Below are 20,432 nucleotides of genomic sequence, written 5' to 3' on the forward strand. Positions count from 1 at the left end.
CATGAGGGAAAAGTCCCGTTCTTGCACTCTTACTTGAACGTCTTTGCATTACTGCAAAGTTTTACGTTCATCATAGCCGCGACAGAAGTCTAATGCAGGACAGAACAATTGAAGAATGCAGTGAGTTTGTAGAGTTTGAGCACGTGGACGGTTCAAAGTATTGTGAGTTTAAAAAAAAAAAAAAAGCAACATGTCAACAAGATGCAGTAACACATGAAGGGCCTTTATTCACGCTGGCTCCCTCCTGCCACCCAGTGTGCAGAGAGGTGTAGTGCAAAGGGTTGCGTTCTGCGTTTAGTCCAGTTCAGACATGATGACTGATGGAATTTTCTCATTTCTACTCATGTTTTCCATTATGAATGTCTCTCATCATGACAGTGGTTGGGTGAATTTCCGTTGTGTTTTGTGTGCTTTCGCAGCGTTTTTCTTATTGCTGGTGTTGCAGTCCGTTTGGCCTCTCAGGGCCACCGTATCATACAGTCAGGGATGCTGTCCAGCATTGACTTGTTTTCTTTACAATAGGCTAGGCTGGTAGCTGAAATCAACTATGCTGCAAACACAAAGTACAATTTAATGTAACCTAGGTCAAATATAAATACAAATTTGATTAAATGCACTCATAAAACTTCAAACCTAAAGAGGTTTTGCTCTAAAACATCTAAATTTTAGAGCAAATAAGATAAAAGTAACAGCTTTGTCAGCCACTGAAAAGATACACACAGTGTATCATAAGTGACATGAAAACGACTGTGTCGTCAATGTCACGTTTCAGATATGTTTTTATAATGTGCTATTTCCAAGGACGCATGGCTAATATGATATGAATATGTTGTGTTCCAAAAAGCTCATAAAGATGTAGTGGTGGATATGTTGAACTTCAATTATCAAGATTCCTTTTGATTTGATTACAAACACAACAGCTTGTTAAAGATGAGCCCAGTCGCTAGCATTCATTAATCATTCACAACTTTCAGATGTCTAAAAGTTGTTAACAGCTTCACCAGATTGTAGTTTTAGTGGGTATGTTTAGAGTCATAGAATGTGCATTTATAATAGTAAAATGAGTCCAGTCAGCTGGAGTCTTTGAAACCATTAAAAGGTCAAAAGGTCAATACAGTTTAAATGTGTGTTTCCTAAAATGTGTTAAATATACAAACAGAGCCAGCAGGCTCTCAGTTTGAGGCCGAATTCTTGCTGTGATGAATACGTTCCCACAAAGGTCAGGATGAGCCAGGATGTTCGCCACACAAAAGACCCCTGCTGGGGCACCAGGTAAATGTCACACGTTAGTGTATACATTAACATCGTAACATATTTGCAGTGCCTCTATGAGTACAAATAAACACATCCTACAGCTGAATTATCTTACATTGCTTAAAGAGATCTTTTATTTGCGGAGATGGAGATCGGTAAGTCATCTCGCTTCACCTAGCTAGAATTTGTATCGAATACTGCTACAAGACTCCATACCAGAGCCTCCAGACATCCTCATGTCAAACCTATGCTGATCTCACTGCACTGGCTCCCCGTTTAGATTCAATTCCAAGGTCTGGTGTTCATTTTTAGGGCTCTGGATAACCCACCCACCTACACAAGCAAACTTTTGCAGCCATGTCACCAGCAGGGGCCTCGGTTCTTCTGATCAGGGCTTTTTGTCAATTCCCCAAGCTCTCATAGAAATGATCTATGAGCTCACTGGACTCTTTTTAAAATGGCATGTCTTTCTTCTGAGCCTGAAGAAGTCACTTGGATGAAACGTTCCTCCCACTGGAAATCCTACGTCCAGATAAACAGTATAAACACTGGGAAAAGGAGTAAGTGGCCACCCTTACTCTCCCTGAAATTAAGTTTACTTCCAGAAGTATTAGTCCAAGGGTTTCTTCAAGTTAATGACTGCCTGTGTTTCCACAGTGGTCTATGTTTTTCTGCCTCCTGTCAAAATGTTATTTACTGCAAGCCTCACCCACATAGTTCCTCTACTTTTGAAATACTGCCCTTCAGTAGGGACTGCAGCACAAACTGCAAATTATACTTCCCCAAGCAGCTGGTGAGCTTTAGTAGTCCTGGTTGAGGAATGTTGTGGCCTTTGACACAAGCTGTTTTTTTTTAAAGTTCATAATTCACCATTGAACTTATGTGTCCCACATCCAGCTGTATATTAGACTACACATCTCAGCGGATTAGTGCAACCTCCTCCTGAAAACAAACATTATAACTGAACAAAATTATTTTATTAGACATTTCTTCAGGAGACTTCGGTTATTTTGCACAACTACAATTTAGTGAATATATCGACATAACTCACAACGTAGCAACACCAAAACTCAAACACAATATGAATAACAATGAAATATTAAAAAGCTACAGTGGATAAGCAATGCAACAGGATTATTTCCAGTGTTACATCATACCAGTATGTTAGATCCTTATCCTTTTTCTGTAATCATGACAATAAATAACCACTGGAATTTACCAGCTGTTAAATAAGTCACACGTATGTGCATGTGATTGAGCGGTGTTATTTCTAAACCCATGTTCATGTGCTCTGTGACACAGTTCTGTTCACACAGTGAATTTGTTGACCTAGAAGCCACCCTTGGATGTCACTTCAAAATCTGCTGTCAGTCCTGTTTTCCTTCATATACATTCATCCGTTACCACAACAGTTTCTGACACCAACTATATTTACGTAAGGAAAGTGACAAAGAGTACAAGTTAAGCGGTGTTTTGTTTTGTTTTTCCAGTCAAGTAAACCTACATGTTTGTTTGTGTTTTAAGGTATAGTACGACGTTAAGGGACATATAGAACTGGCTAGACATAAAGACCAAAAATAGGGGGCAAAGCAAAGCTTCTTCTGTCTGAAAGTCACTCTCTCTCTCAACATGTACATCTCCTTTTTGAACCAACGTTTGTTGGCTGCGAGCTGAAACCAGAGCTGTGAGCAAGTGAGCTTCGGTGGTGCCGCTGGGTCAATGTGGGCTTCAGAGTGAGCCAAGAAGCTAATCTATATTTTCCTTTATGAATACTGTATTGGGTTTTAAAATTGAGTGAGATACAGAGGGACTTCAAGAGAAATCTATATTTAATAATTTTGTTGTTGTTTTCAACAATGTATCCAATGCTTCACCGACTTTGCCTTCTGTAATCCAGGACGACTGACTTCATTTCACAATAGTATCTGTGTGTGTGTGTGTGTGTGTGTGTGTGTGTGCGCGCACATGTTTATTGGGCCATCAGAGGGTCTGATTTTGCTCTTGGTTGTGGTGAAAGTGGTGGTGGTGCTGTGGGTTGTTGAAGTGATAAGGCTCATGGCGATAGTGGCCATGACAGATGACAGGATGCTCGATGCCTTCACTCTGCAGCTCATCCTTCCTGTGAACTCCTTGTAGCTTGACCACCAGCTCCTTGATGAAGGTCTGAGGGTGAAACAGAAACCCAGTCCGTTAAGAGATCTTTCACACTTAACAGCACAACCTAAATCTAATCATTTCTGTCTATAATACACAAGATCTAGTATTTAAAAAGTATTCCATGACTCTGCCCACAAAACAAACAAAAAACTAAACAAAAATGGAATTTGAATCAAATCGATTGACAATGGGGTTAATCCTACCCACAGCACTCAGGCTTACTGCAGTTTACTTTGGTCTTTTTTTGTTTAAAATAAAAGATGACAGTAATAGCACCTCCTTATGGCTCACTGACTGAAGCAACACTGGACAATAGTAGAATTTAATATAACTAGAAAGTAAAATGAAGTTACAATGAGCTCAATATAATTACACGTATGTACTGTGTAACAACTGCAACCTCTTCAGGAACTCAGTTATGCCTTTGCCAGTTGTAGCCCTGATTAGATACGCGAGATTGGTAATACATTAAAGATGGGAACTTTTTTAATCAGATATTTAAGGTTTGTTTTTTTATAGATTTTATTTGTAGGAGACCATAGTTGTGTCGGTTGCAACATACTTTATATGTGGAACCATCTGGAAGCATCTGAATCTACTATTACAACCCTGCAGCCCTTATCAGACAATCAAAAAAAACAAAAACAAACAGCTTCTTATTTGATAACAATTAATTGTTGTGAGGCACGAAGCAGAACCAAATGTAGCGTTTAATCATTTTTCCACACATTCTTGTTTAAGAGTATTCAGTGTTCATATGTCCATAGATGGAAGAATGTCTCGAAGAGCACCAGAGTCCCGGGAGAATGACCTCAAGGCTGCGACGAGGGAGGTCCCCCCCCCCTCCCCCCTCCATGTTGTGATGTGGTGTAAATGTCCTCATGAGTAACTACTTAATCTGGAGTTAGATAAAAGTTTAAATGGTCAAAGTAAGGTCTAGTCCATGTGTATAGAGGTTTAAACACAGAGTCATCATCTTTTTCTTAAAAAAAAAAAAAAGAAAAAAAAAATGGGGAATACATGTCATCACAGCAGATATCTTTCTGAAAGTGCTACAGCTACTGTTATATTCTTCAATGTCATACGCCAGGGGTAGGGGAACTCCAGGCCTCAAGGCCCAGTGTCCTGCAGGTTTTAGATGTGTCCTTGATCGAAAACAGCTGATTTAAATGGCTACATGACCTCCTCAACATGTCTTGAAGTTCTCCAGAGGCCTGCTAATGACTATGTCATTAGATTCAGGTGTGTTGGCCCAGGGCGATATCTAAAACCTGCAGGACACCGACACTTGAGGCCTGGAGTTCCCCCACCCCTGCTATACACCAACACAATACAGAGCAGCTACAGGAACTACCAACATAGAAGTCGATTATGTTGTTAATAATCTTATTTCTTCACTGCACACGACTCTGGATACTGTAGCTCATCTAAAAAAAAAGAAAGCCTCAAACCAGAGGTACTTGACTCACCAGTATAATTCTTAAATGCGAACCTTAAAGCAGACAACTTGTAAGCTGGAGAGGAAATGGTGCCTCAGTAATTTAGAAGATCATCATTTAACCTTGAAAAATAAATTGTTGCTATATTTTTTTAAGTCCTCTGTAAAGCTAGAGCTACTTATTATTCATCACTGACTGATGAAAGTAAGAACAATACCAGGTTTCTTTTCAGCACCGTAGCCAGGCTGACAAAAACTCAAAGCTCTGTTGAGTAAAGCCTGAGGAAGTCAACTTCAGTAATAATTTTCTCCAAGCCATCAACGTGTCTTTTAGACCCCGTTTCTACAAACCTGCATAAAGAAGTGCTGCCATTAATTAATGTTTCAATCTCTAATAACCAGCTATGTACCACAGGCCTTCAACCTGGTAGTTGTTAAACTGTTACCAGCAGTCTTCACTAATTACATGCCAATCTCCAACCTTCCTTTCATATCAAAAATCCTTGAAAGAGTAGTTGTCAAACAGCTAACAGATCATCTGCAGAGGTTTATTTGAAGAGTTTCAGTCAGGTTTCAGAGCTCATCACAGCACAGAAACAGCTTTAGTGAAGGTTACAAATGATCTTCTTATGGCCTCTGACAGTGGACTCATCTCTGTGCTTGTCCTGCTAGACCTCAGTGCAGCGTTCGATACTGTCGACCATAATATCCTATTAGAGCGATTAGAACATGCTGTAGGTATTACAGGTACTGCACTGCAGTGGTTTGTATCATATCTATCTAATAGACTCCAGTTTGTGCATGTAAATGGAGAGTCCTCTTCACACACTGAGGTTAATTATGGAGTTCCACAGGGTTCAGTGCTAGGACCAATTCTGTTTACATTATACATGCTTCCCTTAGGCAGCATCATTAGAAGACATAGTGCACATTTTCACTGCTATGCAGATGACACCCAGCTCTATCTGTCCATGAAGCCAGATAACACACACCAATGAGTTAAACTGCAGGAATGTCTTAAAGACATAAAGACCTGGATGGCCGCTAACTTTCTGCTTCTTAATTCAGATAAAACTGAGGTTATTGTACTCGGCCCTGAAAATCTTAGAAATATGGTATCTAACCAGATTCTTACCCTGGATGGCATTACTTTGGCCTCCAGTAACGCTGTGAGGAACCCGAGTGGTTTTTAACAGGATATGTCCTTCAATGCACATATTAAACAAACATGTAGGACTGCTTTCCTCCATTTGCATAATATCTCTAAAATCTGAAATATCCTGTTGCCGAGTGATGATAGAAAGCCTAGTTCATTCATTTATTACTTCAGGCTGGAAGTCATTATCAGGAAGTCCTAAAAACTCACTGAAAAGCCTTCAGTTAATCCAAAATGCTGCAGCAAGAGTCCTGACAGGCCCTAGAAAGAGAGAACATATTACTCCTATATTGGGTTCCCTTCATTGGCTTCCTGTTAAATCCAGAATTGAATTCAAAATCCTGCTCTTCACATACAAGGTCTTAAATAATCAGGCCAGTAATATTATCACCCCAATACTCTAGTTTCTAGAGTCTCCTCCAAGCGGTCGAAGCAGATGGCCGTCCCTCCCTATGACTGAGTGTGTCTGCGGTTTCTTCCTGTTAAACTGGATATTTTTCTTTTCACGGTTGCCAAAGCACTTGGTCATAGGGGGTTATCACATTGTTGAGGTTCTCCTGTATTATTGTTGGGTCTTTACCTTACAATATAAAGCACCTTGAGGACACTGTTGTTGTGATTTGTGAGTTGTTGGTAGCATGTGATCGTGATGCCTTTAATTTTATGTTTAGCATTACACTTGGTTAAGCTTTTCGCTGCTTTAGCTACTTGAGCCCTATAGTTTGTTGAGACATGCAATACCCAGATATATTGTGTTATGTAACAGTCTACGTGCAGGTGAAAAAACCAGATGCCCCTGCCATGTAGAAATACTCCCTGTCCACATTTGTTTACTATGAACATTCATAAACATTCATCAGAAGTACTAAATCTCTGTGTTAGTATCAGCTGTAGCTGTTGCAGGTGTTTTACATTCATTCATTACCTTCATTAATTGAACCTATTTTAAAACAATATTCACCTAGTCATACGTGCACTGACTGTTGAATATTGTATGTGTGCTTGCTTCAGTCATCACCGATGCAAACGTCACATCCATCCACAGCTGTCCAGCATGGAAACTTTAGACTTGGACTGCTCACGTTTATTTAAGATAAACTTTGCAATCGATTTCTGCACAAACAGGAGTGTGGTTTTTGTCCCTTCCACTGTTAGTAGTGCAGACTGTACAGAAAAGATGGATGCAGCAACCGTGAAACCATTAACCGAGTTATGGACTAACATTTTGAAGCCTCAACAGCATTTCGGCTGCCCCCATGTTAATCTTTGTCGATCTTGTCAGGCACAAAGGCATCCACTGCCAAAACAATACTCTGCTTCAACATCTATTTTTCTTTAAATGAGATCATCAGTGACTAAATGCTAACAACTGAGATCATCAACTCATTAGGAAAGTGTTTATTGAAGTCGTACTGAAAACTTTACTTTTTAGGGCATATAGTCCATGGTGAGGAGAGGATATAGAAGGGAAGAAAAAAATGTTTCAGTGCTTGGATAAAAGTGAATCAGTTTAATCTAATCCATATCCAAAAAGTCTAATAAATTAAGTCTGAGTTAAAAAAATAAAAAATAAACAAAAAAAATGAAAATGCAGCTCCTACACTGACTCTGTTTGTTCCAGAGAGCCTCATTGTTTCAATCACTGAACTGGAAAAAAAAAAAAAAAAAAAAAAAAAAAAGAGCTGTTGCTGAGGAATGTGGAAGGACCACAGGGAGAAAGACGGACTGTAGCTTTAGTTTAGCTCACGTGCATGTTTGCATCAGTGCTTGTAAATGCAACTTGCAGTTTTAACTTACCTCTGTGCTGCTTCTGCACTTTTGAAGAAGTTCCTGTTTTTTAAAAAAAGGACAGTGTTAAAACAAACCTTAAGTTCACACAACTGTATAAAAAAAAAAAAAAAAAAAAAAAAAGTTTGTATGAAGATGATTTGACTTATCAAACTTATCGTTTTGACTCAGTTTTGCTGATTTCTAACTACTATTTTCCATTATTATTGTTATGTGGACATATCTATACCTAATGAGAACGTAGCAACCTGTATACAATTTAATTTGTAAATTTCTTTGTTCGTTGTTACATAAGGGGGTTTGTCTTGAAGAGTGTCTACGTCTACCTGCTCAATTTTGGACTTGTATACCAACCTCATTAATGCACCTTGTGTTTTTTACTTTATTTATTTGGTCAGAAATAAAAAACAAAATGTCCATTTATCTCATGCCAAAATTGAAAAGATAGCGATAAATGCAACAGGTCATATTACCTGCAACTTTTTGACACGCTCCTCTTCATTCGGAAGGTCGAGCAAATCGTCAATGTTAACCTCCTCTGGCATGTCACTCTCCTGAGGGCAACACATGGACATGGAAGTAATGAAAACACACATGTGGAACGCTTCAGCGAGTCATCGTAGAAGGCATACACACGTCACAAGAATGTGACAGATGCATGCTACAATACTGATTTTGTTATCAGTTGAAAAATCAAGTATCGTCCGTTTTCCTGCAGTTGGCATGCACTCAGCTTTAAATGCTTTGTTCATCTGTTTCTTTGTTTAAGGGGCAACCTATGGCGTTGAAAAACTAGGCCAATGCGGAGGTTTCAAAGACTGCTGTTTGTCTAGATAGCAACTGAAGCTGGGTTCAAGAGTTAGTCATTCCCCATAGAATCACATATTAATATGCCCAGCTTTATAGCACTAAAAAGCATGTTTACAGCTTGGTACAAAGAACTGTTTCAGCCTCTGTGGATAGTTTCCCCCTTCATAATTATTTTGAATGAAATTCACTTGGATACAAAAGTTTGGGGGGTGGCCGCTTTGATTGCCAGGTGGCCAGAAATAGGCAGCTGGAGCTGGTTTAAATCTGCCTCAGATTAGACCTTATCTACTACTTTAAGTCATTACACTGGATCTTTACTGTGTTTGTGTTGTCGGTGCCTTTTGGAGCAGGTACTAACTCATAACTTAAGACTTTGTCCTTTCAGTTGTCAGTGGATCCAAAGTAACTATGATCATGTGAACAAAACACATCTGTCAAACTGGCAATCACTACTGCAAACCAACCACCAGCTTTATCTGTCTGTAGTTACTATTACTACTTTCTTCATTCGTAAGTTCTTTAAAGTAGTTATTTCATTTTCTCAGCACTCTTTATTAATTAGTACATTTTCATGTCTATCCTTGATCACCCTGACCTGCTGCACATCCTTTCCAGTTCAAGCCCTCTGCCAAGCTAGTGCAAGTCCTTCTCTCCTTCAGTGTCCAAGCTAGCATAAGCTCACTATAAGCCTTTTCTTTTACTTTGTCTGTCTTTGCTGTATGTCTAGCCTACCCCAATCCACTTTCTTCATCTATGTACCGATCTCAATTTTTCTGTGCCAGCTTCCTCCTTTGAATATTTTTGTGTACTTGCTCATTCCACTGCTGAGTCTCCTGGTCTTCTTTCATTTGTCCAGACGATACAGCAAATACTTCAACACGTCAGCTGTACTTTCCCAGTTATCTGGTAACTCTTCCCTACCACCTAGAGCCTGTCTCAACTCTTCCACTTCAACTGGCTAATAAAAACCATAAAAAGGAATAGGCTGAGATTAGGAGAGGATTCACTCCCTGGGAATGATAATTTTTGGAACACAAACAGCTGATAAATTAAAATTAAATCTAACAGAAAGTCACCATTGGATGGGGACTTTCACCATTTGGATGAACATTTTCTAATATGATGGTCTAAAACATCTTCATACACACCACACCATTCAGAGAGTCCTCACACCCTCAAGACTGAGCTTAAAATAAAAAAAAAGTTTCATCCCAGGATAAACTGATCACACAAAACAACTTTTGCACAACTTTACAGTAATATTCTTACCAGATGTCTGTTAGTCAGCACATACACAGTATGCATACTTACAGGGACTTTCTGAATACCCAAGTTCTAAAGGTAGGCTACCTTTATGCTGAGAAAAGAGATTCAGCCATGTGCAAATGTCCATTTTAACAGTCACTAAGTTAAAAAGACTTCCTGAAACATTTAACCTCCATGTCCAAATAGTACTTTAAGCTTTAATAGTAGCTGGAATATTTACATTCAGCCTGCAAACATTAATTGCATTGTTTAGGCTGTGGGGACCGAATGTTAACAGTGTTCATGTAATAGGCTACAGTAAGAGTGACGTGTTCTGTTTGAACAAACAGCCATTGTACAAGCTGAGTGAAGGGCCAGTCCACCCACCCATGCACACCAGTGCACTGCACTGCCTTTGTGATCAGGCCCCTGGCACTTATAGGACTGCAACTCTATGCACTATAACAGCAACTCCTGTTTTTAGGCTTGTTTTATTTTTGAAAACAATGAAATGCTGTTCTTGAGTGTGACATGACCTTATGTTGCATAATCATACTTGGTTGAGTAAGGTCGGTTCACTGTAAAGGACCATTTTACAAAAAAAAAAGCATTTGTCTCACTCAGAATCTTCTGGGTATGGGGATGATGAGAAAATTGGTATGTTCGCTCCTTTTTATTTGGAGAGATGACTTATCATTGTAACCATCTGAATTCTGCCATTTTAAAAATCAAACCAGACTTTCATTATAACTCTTAAGTCCAAAAACAAGAAACTTTCCCTGAAACTCCTGTTGAGGGATTCTAACATCTTGTCAGCTGCTTCCCAGATGTAGTGTTTACCCCCTCCTGGGACATAAAACCAGCATTCTCCCTCCTACCCCCTCTTCCTTTTCTCCCAGTTCCACACTGCCCATGTAAGGCAGAAAGCTCCAAGACAAATACAGATTTGTGAGACAGGAACAGCAGCAGATTTCACATCTAATGTTTGGCCTTGTAAGGACAACATAGTGCCCCACCCCTCATTCCCTAAACACCTCATAAATCAACAGAGACCTGAAGATGAGTCTCAGGAAAGTGTCTTCACGCAACATTCTTGTTTAAATATAATATTTTCCATTTCGCATTTCAACTTCTTCTCAACTCGAAAGCTTTTAAACGTGTTGGACACGCAGACAGTACTGTGCAGTATCCTAAATCAGTTCACTTCTCTCAGAGACACCCACCTGCCCCGCGTACAGTCTATCCAGGCTCTCGTCGATCCACTTCTCTACGTCGAGGCGTCGCTGCAGCTCCTTCCTGTTGTACTTCACCGTAACCCGGGCATGTCTCTTCGGGATGCTACGACTGCACTCTTCGCCGGCGTTTTCTTCGAGCGCTGCGTCTGTCCACTCGGCTGCCATCTCTGCTGCCATCTCTGCTGTGGACTGGTCGGGCTGGTTTCTCGCCTTTTTGACGCGCACGGACGGGAGAGGAGCTGGGAGGCGACACAGCTCCCACCTTTTTTTTTCCCTTGTTCCTCTTGAGATGTTTTTGTGATTTGATAAAAACTGAATTGAATTGAATCTTTGGCTTCTCTGGAACATAGAGCAAGTCACTGAACCATTCCGACTGTAAAACCTTTAATAAAAACAAGAAAAGAATAAATAAATACATGAAAATAAAAGAAGAGATATTTTCACTTTCTAATTACTCAGCTGTGCCTGGTTAACCGATTGCGTCACTTAAGCTCATGATGTCACAGGCGCAACGTGTGTAAGCGTTCACGGGGGGCACATGGCATGCACACCTACCACCACCTCAGGCACTTAGCGAGACCTCTGAAAGGAGTGGGTCCTTTCTCTTCAACAACTAATCTTTTTACGCTGCGTTACGCGGATGCATCCATCGGTGTGCATTTAAATAGAATGTTAGTAAGTGTTTACTATCTAACACTATGTGCTTGGAAAGTACACTTACATAAAAAGAGCATAGGAAAAAGTGCTGGAGTGACTCCTAATGGGATGAGCCATGAGAAGAAGAAGAAGAAGATTTGATTGAGAAGCACTGAGCTGCTACTTACCCTTTAAATTCTGTGGAAGCACCAAGAGTGTACTTTGTTTAGGAATCTTCCCAATAACACATAGTAAAACTTTCTTTCTTACAACTATACTCATTTTCCATTACCTTTCACAGCTTGACAAATGGGTTAAGGTTGGGTGGTTGTAGTGGTGATTGGATCTTATTCACCACTCAATATTCTTGGTCTAGAAGCCATAAAAGAGGGAATGCACCCCCCCTTCAACCCTTAGGGAACATACCATCTGTCAGCCTCTCTCTGCCACAATGACATGGCAGCTGGAATCAAGCATCTCATATTTAGATTTATCAGACCAAGTTCAAATATCTTCTGGCCAAATGTCCATGATTCTTTGTTCTCATCTTGTTGGTGAACCTCATCAGTGGTTTATTTTCTTTGAAAGCCTGATAAACACCTGATTCTGAGACATGGCTGCAAAGCACTGAGCTGAGCTCTGATCTGAGCTGCTGTTAACTGTTGATTTCTCAGGCTAGTGACTCCAATCCACTTTTGTTTAGTATCAAAGGGAATTGTTGGAGATCTGGAGAAGTTTCATCACAGCGTTTGGTGGTTATTATTGTAGGTGCAACTGACACTTTAAACATTCTTGAAGACTGGATGAACTATAATTTCTCTTTACTCAGCTGAGCATTTCTAATATGGATTACTGCAGCAGTTGAATGAAGCTGTTTGCTGTATTTCAGCACAGCCGAATGTCTGATTAGAAGATAGAAATTAATGTATTTTTTGTTTTATTTTGCAGTTGTCTCAAGGCAGTTTATACTGTTTGGTAAAGACCCTTCAACATTAGAGTAAGAACTCCAGCGATCACCCCCTATGAGCAAACACATGACAGCTATTAGGAGCAAGAACGCCCTTTTAAAAGGGAGGAGCAGATATTTTCCCCCACAATTTAGGAAATTGGCAAATTAATAATTCCCATTAGTGGCATATATGAATGCATTGGGAGAGAAATAGGGGGTTAAGGGGAGGCATTCAGTGCATCATGAGTCTGTCATCATAGCTACAGTAAGGGGCTAACTGTAAGCTTTATCAAACCAAGTTTTAGAGAAGGTTTCTGTCTCCTTAATCTAAACTGCGAGCTGATTCCACGTGAGAGGGTCCTGAAGGCTTAAAGCTGTCTCTGATTTTAGTTATTTTCTCATTCCAGATGTATTTACACCAGTAACATGCAGAGCTTTTATCAAGAAAAACCATGGAGGAAATCTATAATATTAATTAATAAACAAACATGTGATACAGTTTCCTCACACTTTTTAGATAGCTGTAAAAACACCGTCCTGCATATTGTCTTTTAACTATGTCGCAGCGTTTATACATAAATTCTGTCCTGCAGCTGTTGTAGTTAGTACTTTCCGTCTCACTTTAACATAAAAATCCAGAAGTGTTTTGAGCTACCCTATCATTTCTTTACATTTTGCCTCCAAGGAGACAGAATCACTTCTATTGTAATTGCCAATTTAGTTACTTTCTTACAAAAACACCTCATTTGTTCTGATTTCTTTAGTTGAATCTATGAAAAGTGCCAAACAGAACATAGTTTGATGGGTATAAAATAGCATCGGCGAGTTCATTCCTGAAGAGCTATAAACTAAAAACTTGCTGTATCTCAGCAAAGTGTGCAGTGTGTTCCTGGAAAAGAAATCTGAGGAAGCAGAAAAATTGGAAGGCAAAATAGGTTTAATAAACTGAACAGCATCTGTTCAGTTAACAGAAGCCTCATCAGGAATGGTCACAGCGGTAGGGTGGCTGCTAAGAAGCCATTCTTAAGGAAGAGAAACAGGGAGAAAGATCTGAGGTCAGCCAAAGTACACAAGAACCGGACTGATAGTCACTGGTTCGAAATTTCCGTGTGTGAGTGCAATGAAGATGCATTTTTCAGCATCTTGACCTTTTTTTTTGAGCGAATTAGTAAATAGTTAAACTAGTTTATTTAAAAATATATATTTGAGCTCTGAAGTCATTGCCTCCTAGATCAACCAGAATATAAATCACCACTGATACCATGTAAAACAGGACTGTTCAAGCCTGTGGAACAGAATCCTAAAATCTCGGATCGCTTTAAAGCAAAGTTTTATTTCACATCACAACCATGACATAATGAACTTACAAATAAATAATATGAATGAAAAGATGCAACATAAAACAAACTTTGGCATGAACTCAAAATGGCACATGAACAGCAGTACTATATTATATATATTTATATAAATTACAGTGATGGCTGACGTTATGTGAAAAAGCACATTCTCATTATATCCCTGCCCATCATATCTTTGGGATATCTCACACAGCCTACAAAACATCCATGCACAGCATCAAGCATCGGTCTTCATTTAGCATCATATAAATATATCTCTACATCTGTGACAAAGTGAAACCATAAACACGAGTTTTCAAATAAATTAATAATAATTAATAATAAAAGGATAAAAAAAAAATGATGGTACGCACAACAAGGAAATAATGGCAAAAGGAAGATTGAAAAGCAAAAGAAAATTTGAGTGTTAAAAAAAAACAACAACAAAGTGAACATATTCAAAAGAATAACCCAGCAAAACACATCTGGGCCAGTTTTCCAAAAGAGGCCTGGATATCGGATCTTCCTGTATTTGGTTTTGTGTTTTAGGTCCTATGAACAGTGGATCATATTATTTGTCTCTTTGGGTCTTACACATGGAAGAGCTTGGCCCCGGATACCTTCTCAGTAATAAATCATCTATATCAGAATAGTTTATTTGTCACAATTTTGCTTTTTTCAGTGATGTTTATATTGGTTTGTGAGCACGAGTGGTTTCCACCTCGTGGATTTACTCCTTCCCTCACTGTACATATCGAAAGAGGAGCAACAAGTGCTAATGTGTTTCTTTCCCTGTTTTTCAAATCTGTGCTTTGTCGCTTTTCATCTCAGTCCTGCCTCATCTCTCCACATGAAGTCCTGACGCTCCCCTCTGGAAAGGCTGTTCTCCACAGGGTTGTGCCTGTAGCCCGGTCTGCCATCTGGGCAGAGGGAGAGGCTGAGACGGGCTGTGCTGTTGCTGATCTTGAAGAGGCCATTGGGGCCGAGGAAGGCGTCTCTTTCGCTTCCACCCAGGTTGTTGACTGTCTCCAAGTCGTTATAAACTGCAGTGTCTCTTAGCTGCTTCCTTCCCTGCATTCTCCTCCTCCTCCTCAAGTAGAGGATCCCTGCAACCAGGACTAGTACCAGAATAGCCAGAGCGCAGGAGAGGGTGAGGGTAGTAGATGAGGGTTGGGAGGTTTGGCGCAAAGCTGGCTTGAAACTGGGCTGAAGCGTGAACTCACAACTGGGACCCATAAAGCCCTTGGGGCACTGGCACACGGGCCCAGTGAAGTGGGTGAAACAAGTGCCACCGTTCTGACAGGGATGGGCACCACAGGCATCTGAGCGCACGCTGCAGTTCTTGCCAGTGTATCCCAGAGTACAGGAGCAGGTGTAGTCATTTACACCATCTTGGCAGGTTCCAGCATTCTGGCAGGGACTTGAGGCACAGTCGTCAATGTTAACCTGGCAGTTGGCACCTGTGAAGCCTGCCTGACAACGACACAAGATGCTCTGGCCGAGATCCAGACACTCACCGCCTGCAGAAGAGAGAAACACTCTGTTCAGCATCCATTAAATCAGAAGGTGGCCAGTCGTTTAAAGAAGGAGTGTTAATTGGATTACATTTGGTACAAGTGCATTCATGCAGAAGTGCTGAGAGTCACACTTCACCACTGACGAAGAGCCAAGGTTGGTTGATTTGTACTTCAGCCACAAGATGTACACTCACCATTTAGACAGGGCCTGTTGCTGCAGCGGTCCAGCTTCTTCTCACAGTTGGAGCCAGTGTAGCTGGGAGGGCAGCGGCAGGTGTAGCCTCCGGTCATTGTCTCCACACAGGTGCCGCCATTGAAGCAGGGACCATCTGCACAAGTCATGGCAATGATCTCACAGTTCTTCCCATAGAATCCCTGAGGACAGGTGCAGGAGTAGTCGTTCTCCAGGTCCTGTGGAAGGAAAGAAAACCTTCAGCTCACAGAGCAAAGATCTAGAAAATAAGACGTAAGCAGCCGATCTATTTCGCTGCCAAGAACTATTCTGTATGCATTGTGTCAAATCTTCTGTAGACCAGTAGAGAGCAATCATCTAGTTCTACTCCCTCAAGTGCAATTTTGACTTTTCTTTTCTTTCTTTCTTTCTTTCTTTCTTTCTTTCTTTCTTTCTTTCTTTCTTTCTTTCTTTCTTTCTTTCTTTGTTAGCACAGTTTATAATCCATCCATTCATTTTCTTCTGTTGTTTGCAGTATATTGCTGCACATGGCCTATCCTATCTCCTGCTGTTGTGAAACTTAAACTTGCCTGCATGGGATCAGTTTTTCTTATCTTATCTTGCTCTTATTGCATTGTTATAATAAGCAGACAAACTGATTGTTGACTCACATTGCAGCTGCCTCCGTTCTTGCAGGGGTTGCTGTCACACTCGTTGGTCTCCAGCTCGCAGTTGGTACCTCCAAAGCCGGGCCGGCAGTTGCAGGTGTAGCTGCCCTGGCCTGTGTTGGTGCAAGTGGCACCATTGGTGCATGGCTTGTGGTTAGTACAATAGTTCAGGTCCTGGTCGCAGAAGAGGCCCCCCCAACCCTCCTGACAGTTACACTGCCACGGCTGGCTGCATGTCCCATGGAGGCAGCCAGGGTAGCGGACGCATTCATTGCAGGAAGGGCCCTGCCAGCCCATGCGGCACGTACAGCCCCCTGGGGCCTCGCAGTAGCCATGCCTCTCACTGCATTCCGCCGAGCAGATGGCTGGGGGGGAGAGGGAGGGGAGGGTGTGTGATTACAATGGGCACCCCTTCTCATACATCTCACACACAAACACATACAGGGCCCCATGTCTGACCCCAGCCCTGTTCCAGACTTCACTATTGGTTAAGCATTAAGCCAAGCAGCTGGTAGGCACACTGCCGGAGAAAATGCTTTCTTTTATCTCTTCCCGATTACATGCACACAAGTACACACACACGTGCACACACACACACACACGTAGCCTGATCACCTTGAAAAATGTGTATGTCTAACAATGGTCACAGCTCTTTGTCACATTGTAACACAACAAAAGGTAGATGGAATACCAAACCCCGCCTTATTAAAAAAAAAAAACTCTACAGGATATCTGCTGATGAGCATCTGTGTAATGTTTTTATAAATCTTGCTCATCATATTTTTTTTATACATATCTATCTATCTATCTATCTATCTATCTATCTATCTATCTATCTATCTATCTATCTATCTATCTATCTATCTATCTATCTATCTATCTATCTATCTATCTATCTATCTATCTCAGTCCTTACATTTCTTATATTTGTGCATTTATTCAACGTTTTTATTGATTTTTTAGGAACATTTTTTATTTGATTTAATTCTATTTAATTGTTTTCTCTACATTTATTTAACATTTTTGATCAAACTATAGTGAGAAAATTTGAATTTCCGTTTTATCAGCGTTGTAAGTTTGTTTTAAAAGATGCTATATTGTATAAATAGGTGAACTAACTTAAGTAGACGTATTTGTTATACACTATATGATAAAGCCACCGCAACATAAAAGAGTATGGCAAACTCAAGTGCCTTTCTCATGGACACTTCAAGTCATCAATCATGAACGCTTACGCTCAGAGCAGTAGTTTCCTTTCCAGCCCTCCAGGCAGATGCGGTTGCCCTCCTCGTCGCAGGTGTAGTGGCCCAGCGTGTCATCCCTCGGCCTGCAATAGTCAGCGCAGCCGTCTCCAAAGTAGTACTCGTCACAGAAGACGTGGTAGGAGTAGCGCAGCTCGCTCTGTTCTCCAAAATGCACGTCCTGGGACCAGTCTTCTCCAATGGCAAGTCTCCTTCTGGTCGCCAAACGGCTCACGAGGTTGTTCTGGTTGTCTGCAAGGGTTACAGAAAGTTGTAAAACAAATACCCTTCCGCAAGATATGTTGGTTTGGCTTAAATAGGGTCAGTTATTTAAAACAACCTACCTGTGTATTCAGTGGGAGATTCAGCGTTCCAGGCTTCAATGATCAACGAAAATGTTCCCTAAAAACAGGAGGGGGAAAGCGCATCAGTACTTGGTAAGTTCGAGATCAGGGATGTGTAGCGGACGTAAACTATGAATATTTTAAACGGGTATATGAACTCCAGCACCACTGTTTGTGTAACTGATATTCTTTTTTATTTATTTACCGGCCACTTGAAGTGGAAAGGCACCCTGATGGGAGCGCTGCTGGAGATCGAGGTGTGATCGGCTCTGATGACGTTGGTCTGTCCGGTACCAAAGGTGCAGGGCGGCTCTGCGGAGATGACATCCTCCGGGTGTTTCAGGCAAATTCTGAAAAAAATGTGACAGTCCCTGTGTCTTCGACAGATCCGCTGCGCGGTGTGGAAGGAATGAATCTTCAGCTCAAACACACCAGAGGACAAAACCTGTAATGAGAAATAAATAAAATAAGATATCACGGCGTAAAGACGTCTTCGGGGTGTTATTTGAGCATAAACTGAAGACAACTTACAACGTGCACTAAGGCCAGAGCCAATAGGCATCTCAGATGCAAATGTGCCATTTTTCCTGAAGTTTGCTTTTCCAAGTTTAAAGCTTGGAGCTCCTCATTCGCCGTGCGTCACAATGCCAGACAGATAGATCACTTCAGGATGCTGTCACAGTGGAGGGGAAATCTCTCAAATATTTTTCATCACTCTTAAGTCTGTTATCTTTTCAGGGTATCCTGAGACCTCTTTGTAGTCCTCTCCTTTGTCCTCTCACCTCTTATTGGCACTCGTCTTGTTTGGGTTCTGGTGCGTAAAGGCGCAGAGCGGTTTTATACCCTCTGATCTGCGCGTCACAGGCAAAGAGGTGGAGCCGTGGCAGACCTCAGGGGAGTAGATTTGCATCCAGACACAAGGGGCCTGCTTAGGGATTTAGGGAACACTCGTTACATCTGGACAAAGTTCTTTGGAATATGCATTAGAAGCTGGTACATGAAGATACGTTTATCAAGTTTGTACGATTCTTGATCAGCCAGGAAAAAAAGCAAGCCGATGCAGGTGATGGGACTAGATTGTCACAAATAGACAATAAAGTCAGTTTGATAGTAAACGATCCAACTTTTATTGATGGGCGTTGAAGCGTGTTTGGAGTTAGTTTTAAATCAGAACTTCTTTTCTCTCTGAAAGGATTTTTTTCTTCTGTATTTAGAATTTTGTTGCAGTTTTAATCAAACGCACTCCAAAGCATTCAAGACCTCCCACATGAATCATGACAGTGGGCTCTTCGCCATTTTCCTAGCTGTATATCATAGTTTAGAAAGTGTTTTATACATACACTAAAGATCAGAAGGGAGCAAAGAATAGTATTCAACCTTCTAATTGCTGTGGCGCGTGTGAGGTGACAAAGAGTGGGCAGGTTCCGGATAAGCGCGCATTGTGTGTGTAGCGGTCATTCAGACTTCTGTTGTGCTCTTGTGTCACAAGAAAGAAGGCGGCGCGCGCGCACGCGTGTGTGTGCAGGCGTAACCAGGGAGTCGTTGAGACTCTCTGTTGCCTTTGTCTGAACCTCATCCGAACAGCTGTATGATAATCAGCGGCACATGATCCGCCTTGGGGGGTTCCAAACCCGGCTATTGTCTCCTCAAAGCGTCTTCTTCCACTGCGCGGGCGCGCACAAACCACTAACCCCTTATTGATTTAAGAAAAAACTCCGGTCTGTTGCCGAGTCCCGCACCTGTCGCAGGAGAGTAAACACACCTAAACTGTTAGCTTTAGACCTTGAACTGATCCTACCATTGCCACCGACCTTTGTTGTTATCCATTTTAGTAGCCAGTTAATGTTTTAGTTCAAGTAAGTGTTAATGCTATCGAAGCTGTAGAGAAGCACAAAATAAAAAAGTGGCAGCTTGACTGTTTATTAATATAAATACTTGTTTGAAGGTGAGTTAACCAATTCTTCATCCCAGTGCTTCAGTTCCAAAATCCCTGTCACTACAGTGGATTGATGAGTCACTGTAGCACAAATTAACAATATTAATACTGAATAAATAATATAATATATAAAATCTGACACATGATTCCACCATGGTAACCCCAAGGCATTTCAGCTACGTTCATTATTTTTTTCATTTTACAGACATGTCAGTTGGTATATGTGTGCTGTGACGGGGGCTGGACGACGGGTGGATACCTATTGATATTAAAATGAGAAAGGGGAACGCGTGCCTGAAGTGGCCCCCTGAATATCCTGGCACGCTTCTCTGCAGATAACGAGCACAATACGGAAAGGAAACATTCTAAAAGCGCAACAAAAGTCCTCCTTTAAAATATCGACAGCCTTGGAAAAAAGGACGATTTAGCAATAGTTTGATTGGGCAGGTGTAACCGTATGCCTGTAGGCCAAATAAATCCTGCTTGGACAGGAGAGGAGTTGTTGTGTCTTCTTTAACTTTCTTGTCTGTTTGAATTGTTATCTGTTGC

The 20,432-nt window shown here is 41.1% G+C and overlaps 2 protein-coding genes across 2 annotated transcripts; both read right to left on the reverse strand.

Moving 5' to 3' along the window:
* Positions 1 to 2,216: 2,216 nt before the first annotated feature.
* ppp1r14aa (protein phosphatase 1, regulatory (inhibitor) subunit 14Aa) lies at positions 2,217 to 11,557 on the reverse strand. Its single transcript, XM_076888911.1, has 4 exons — positions 11,072 to 11,557; positions 8,267 to 8,347; positions 7,803 to 7,835; positions 2,217 to 3,417 (listed from the first exon to the last, which is right to left on the reverse strand). The coding sequence occupies exons 1-4, from the start codon at positions 11,429 to 11,431 to the stop codon at positions 3,235 to 3,237; spliced, it is 657 nt and encodes a 218-aa protein (XP_076745026.1). The 5' UTR covers positions 11,432 to 11,557; the 3' UTR covers positions 2,217 to 3,234.
* Positions 11,558 to 13,981: 2,424 nt separating this feature from the next.
* On the reverse strand, positions 13,982 to 18,746 carry dlb (deltaB). Its single transcript, XM_004561588.3, has 7 exons — positions 18,479 to 18,746; positions 18,153 to 18,392; positions 17,948 to 18,005; positions 17,598 to 17,855; positions 16,366 to 16,727; positions 15,717 to 15,933; positions 13,982 to 15,525 (listed from the first exon to the last, which is right to left on the reverse strand). The coding sequence occupies exons 1-7, from the start codon at positions 18,527 to 18,529 to the stop codon at positions 14,828 to 14,830; spliced, it is 1,884 nt and encodes a 627-aa protein (XP_004561645.1). The 5' UTR covers positions 18,530 to 18,746; the 3' UTR covers positions 13,982 to 14,827.
* Positions 18,747 to 20,432: the final 1,686 nt, after the last annotated feature.

Source organism: Maylandia zebra, linkage group LG10 (genome assembly GCF_041146795.1).
Source record: "Maylandia zebra isolate NMK-2024a linkage group LG10, Mzebra_GT3a, whole genome shotgun sequence".
NCBI lineage: Eukaryota > Metazoa > Chordata > Actinopteri > Cichliformes > Cichlidae > Maylandia > Maylandia zebra.

What these genes read in the sequence shown, in the direction of transcription:
- dlb (XM_004561588.3), bottom strand. Translation starts at nt 18,529, where the DNA reads ATGGCACATTTGCATCTGAGATGCCTATTGGCTCTGGCCTTAGTGCAC. An exon ending in ATCTCCCACTGAATACACAG is followed by an intron (nt 17,856 to 17,947) that starts GTAGGTTGTTTT and finishes TAACCCTTGCAG; the next exon opens with ACAACCAGAACAACCTCGTG. An exon ending in AGAACGGAGGCAGCTGCAAT is followed by an intron (nt 15,934 to 16,365) that starts GTGAGTCAACAA and finishes TTCCTTCCACAG; the next exon opens with GACCTGGAGAACGACTACTC.
- ppp1r14aa (XM_076888911.1), bottom strand. Translation starts at nt 11,431, where the DNA reads ATGTTCCAGAGAAGCCAAAGATTCAATTCAATTCAGTTTTTATCAAAT. An exon ending in ATAGACTGTACGCGGGGCAG is followed by an intron (nt 8,348 to 11,071) that starts GTGGGTGTCTCT and finishes TGTTGCCCTCAG; the next exon opens with GAGAGTGACATGCCAGAGGA. An exon ending in AGTGCAGAAGCAGCACAGAG is followed by an intron (nt 3,418 to 7,802) that starts GTAAGTTAAAAC and finishes TTTCACCCTCAG; the next exon opens with ACCTTCATCAAGGAGCTGGT.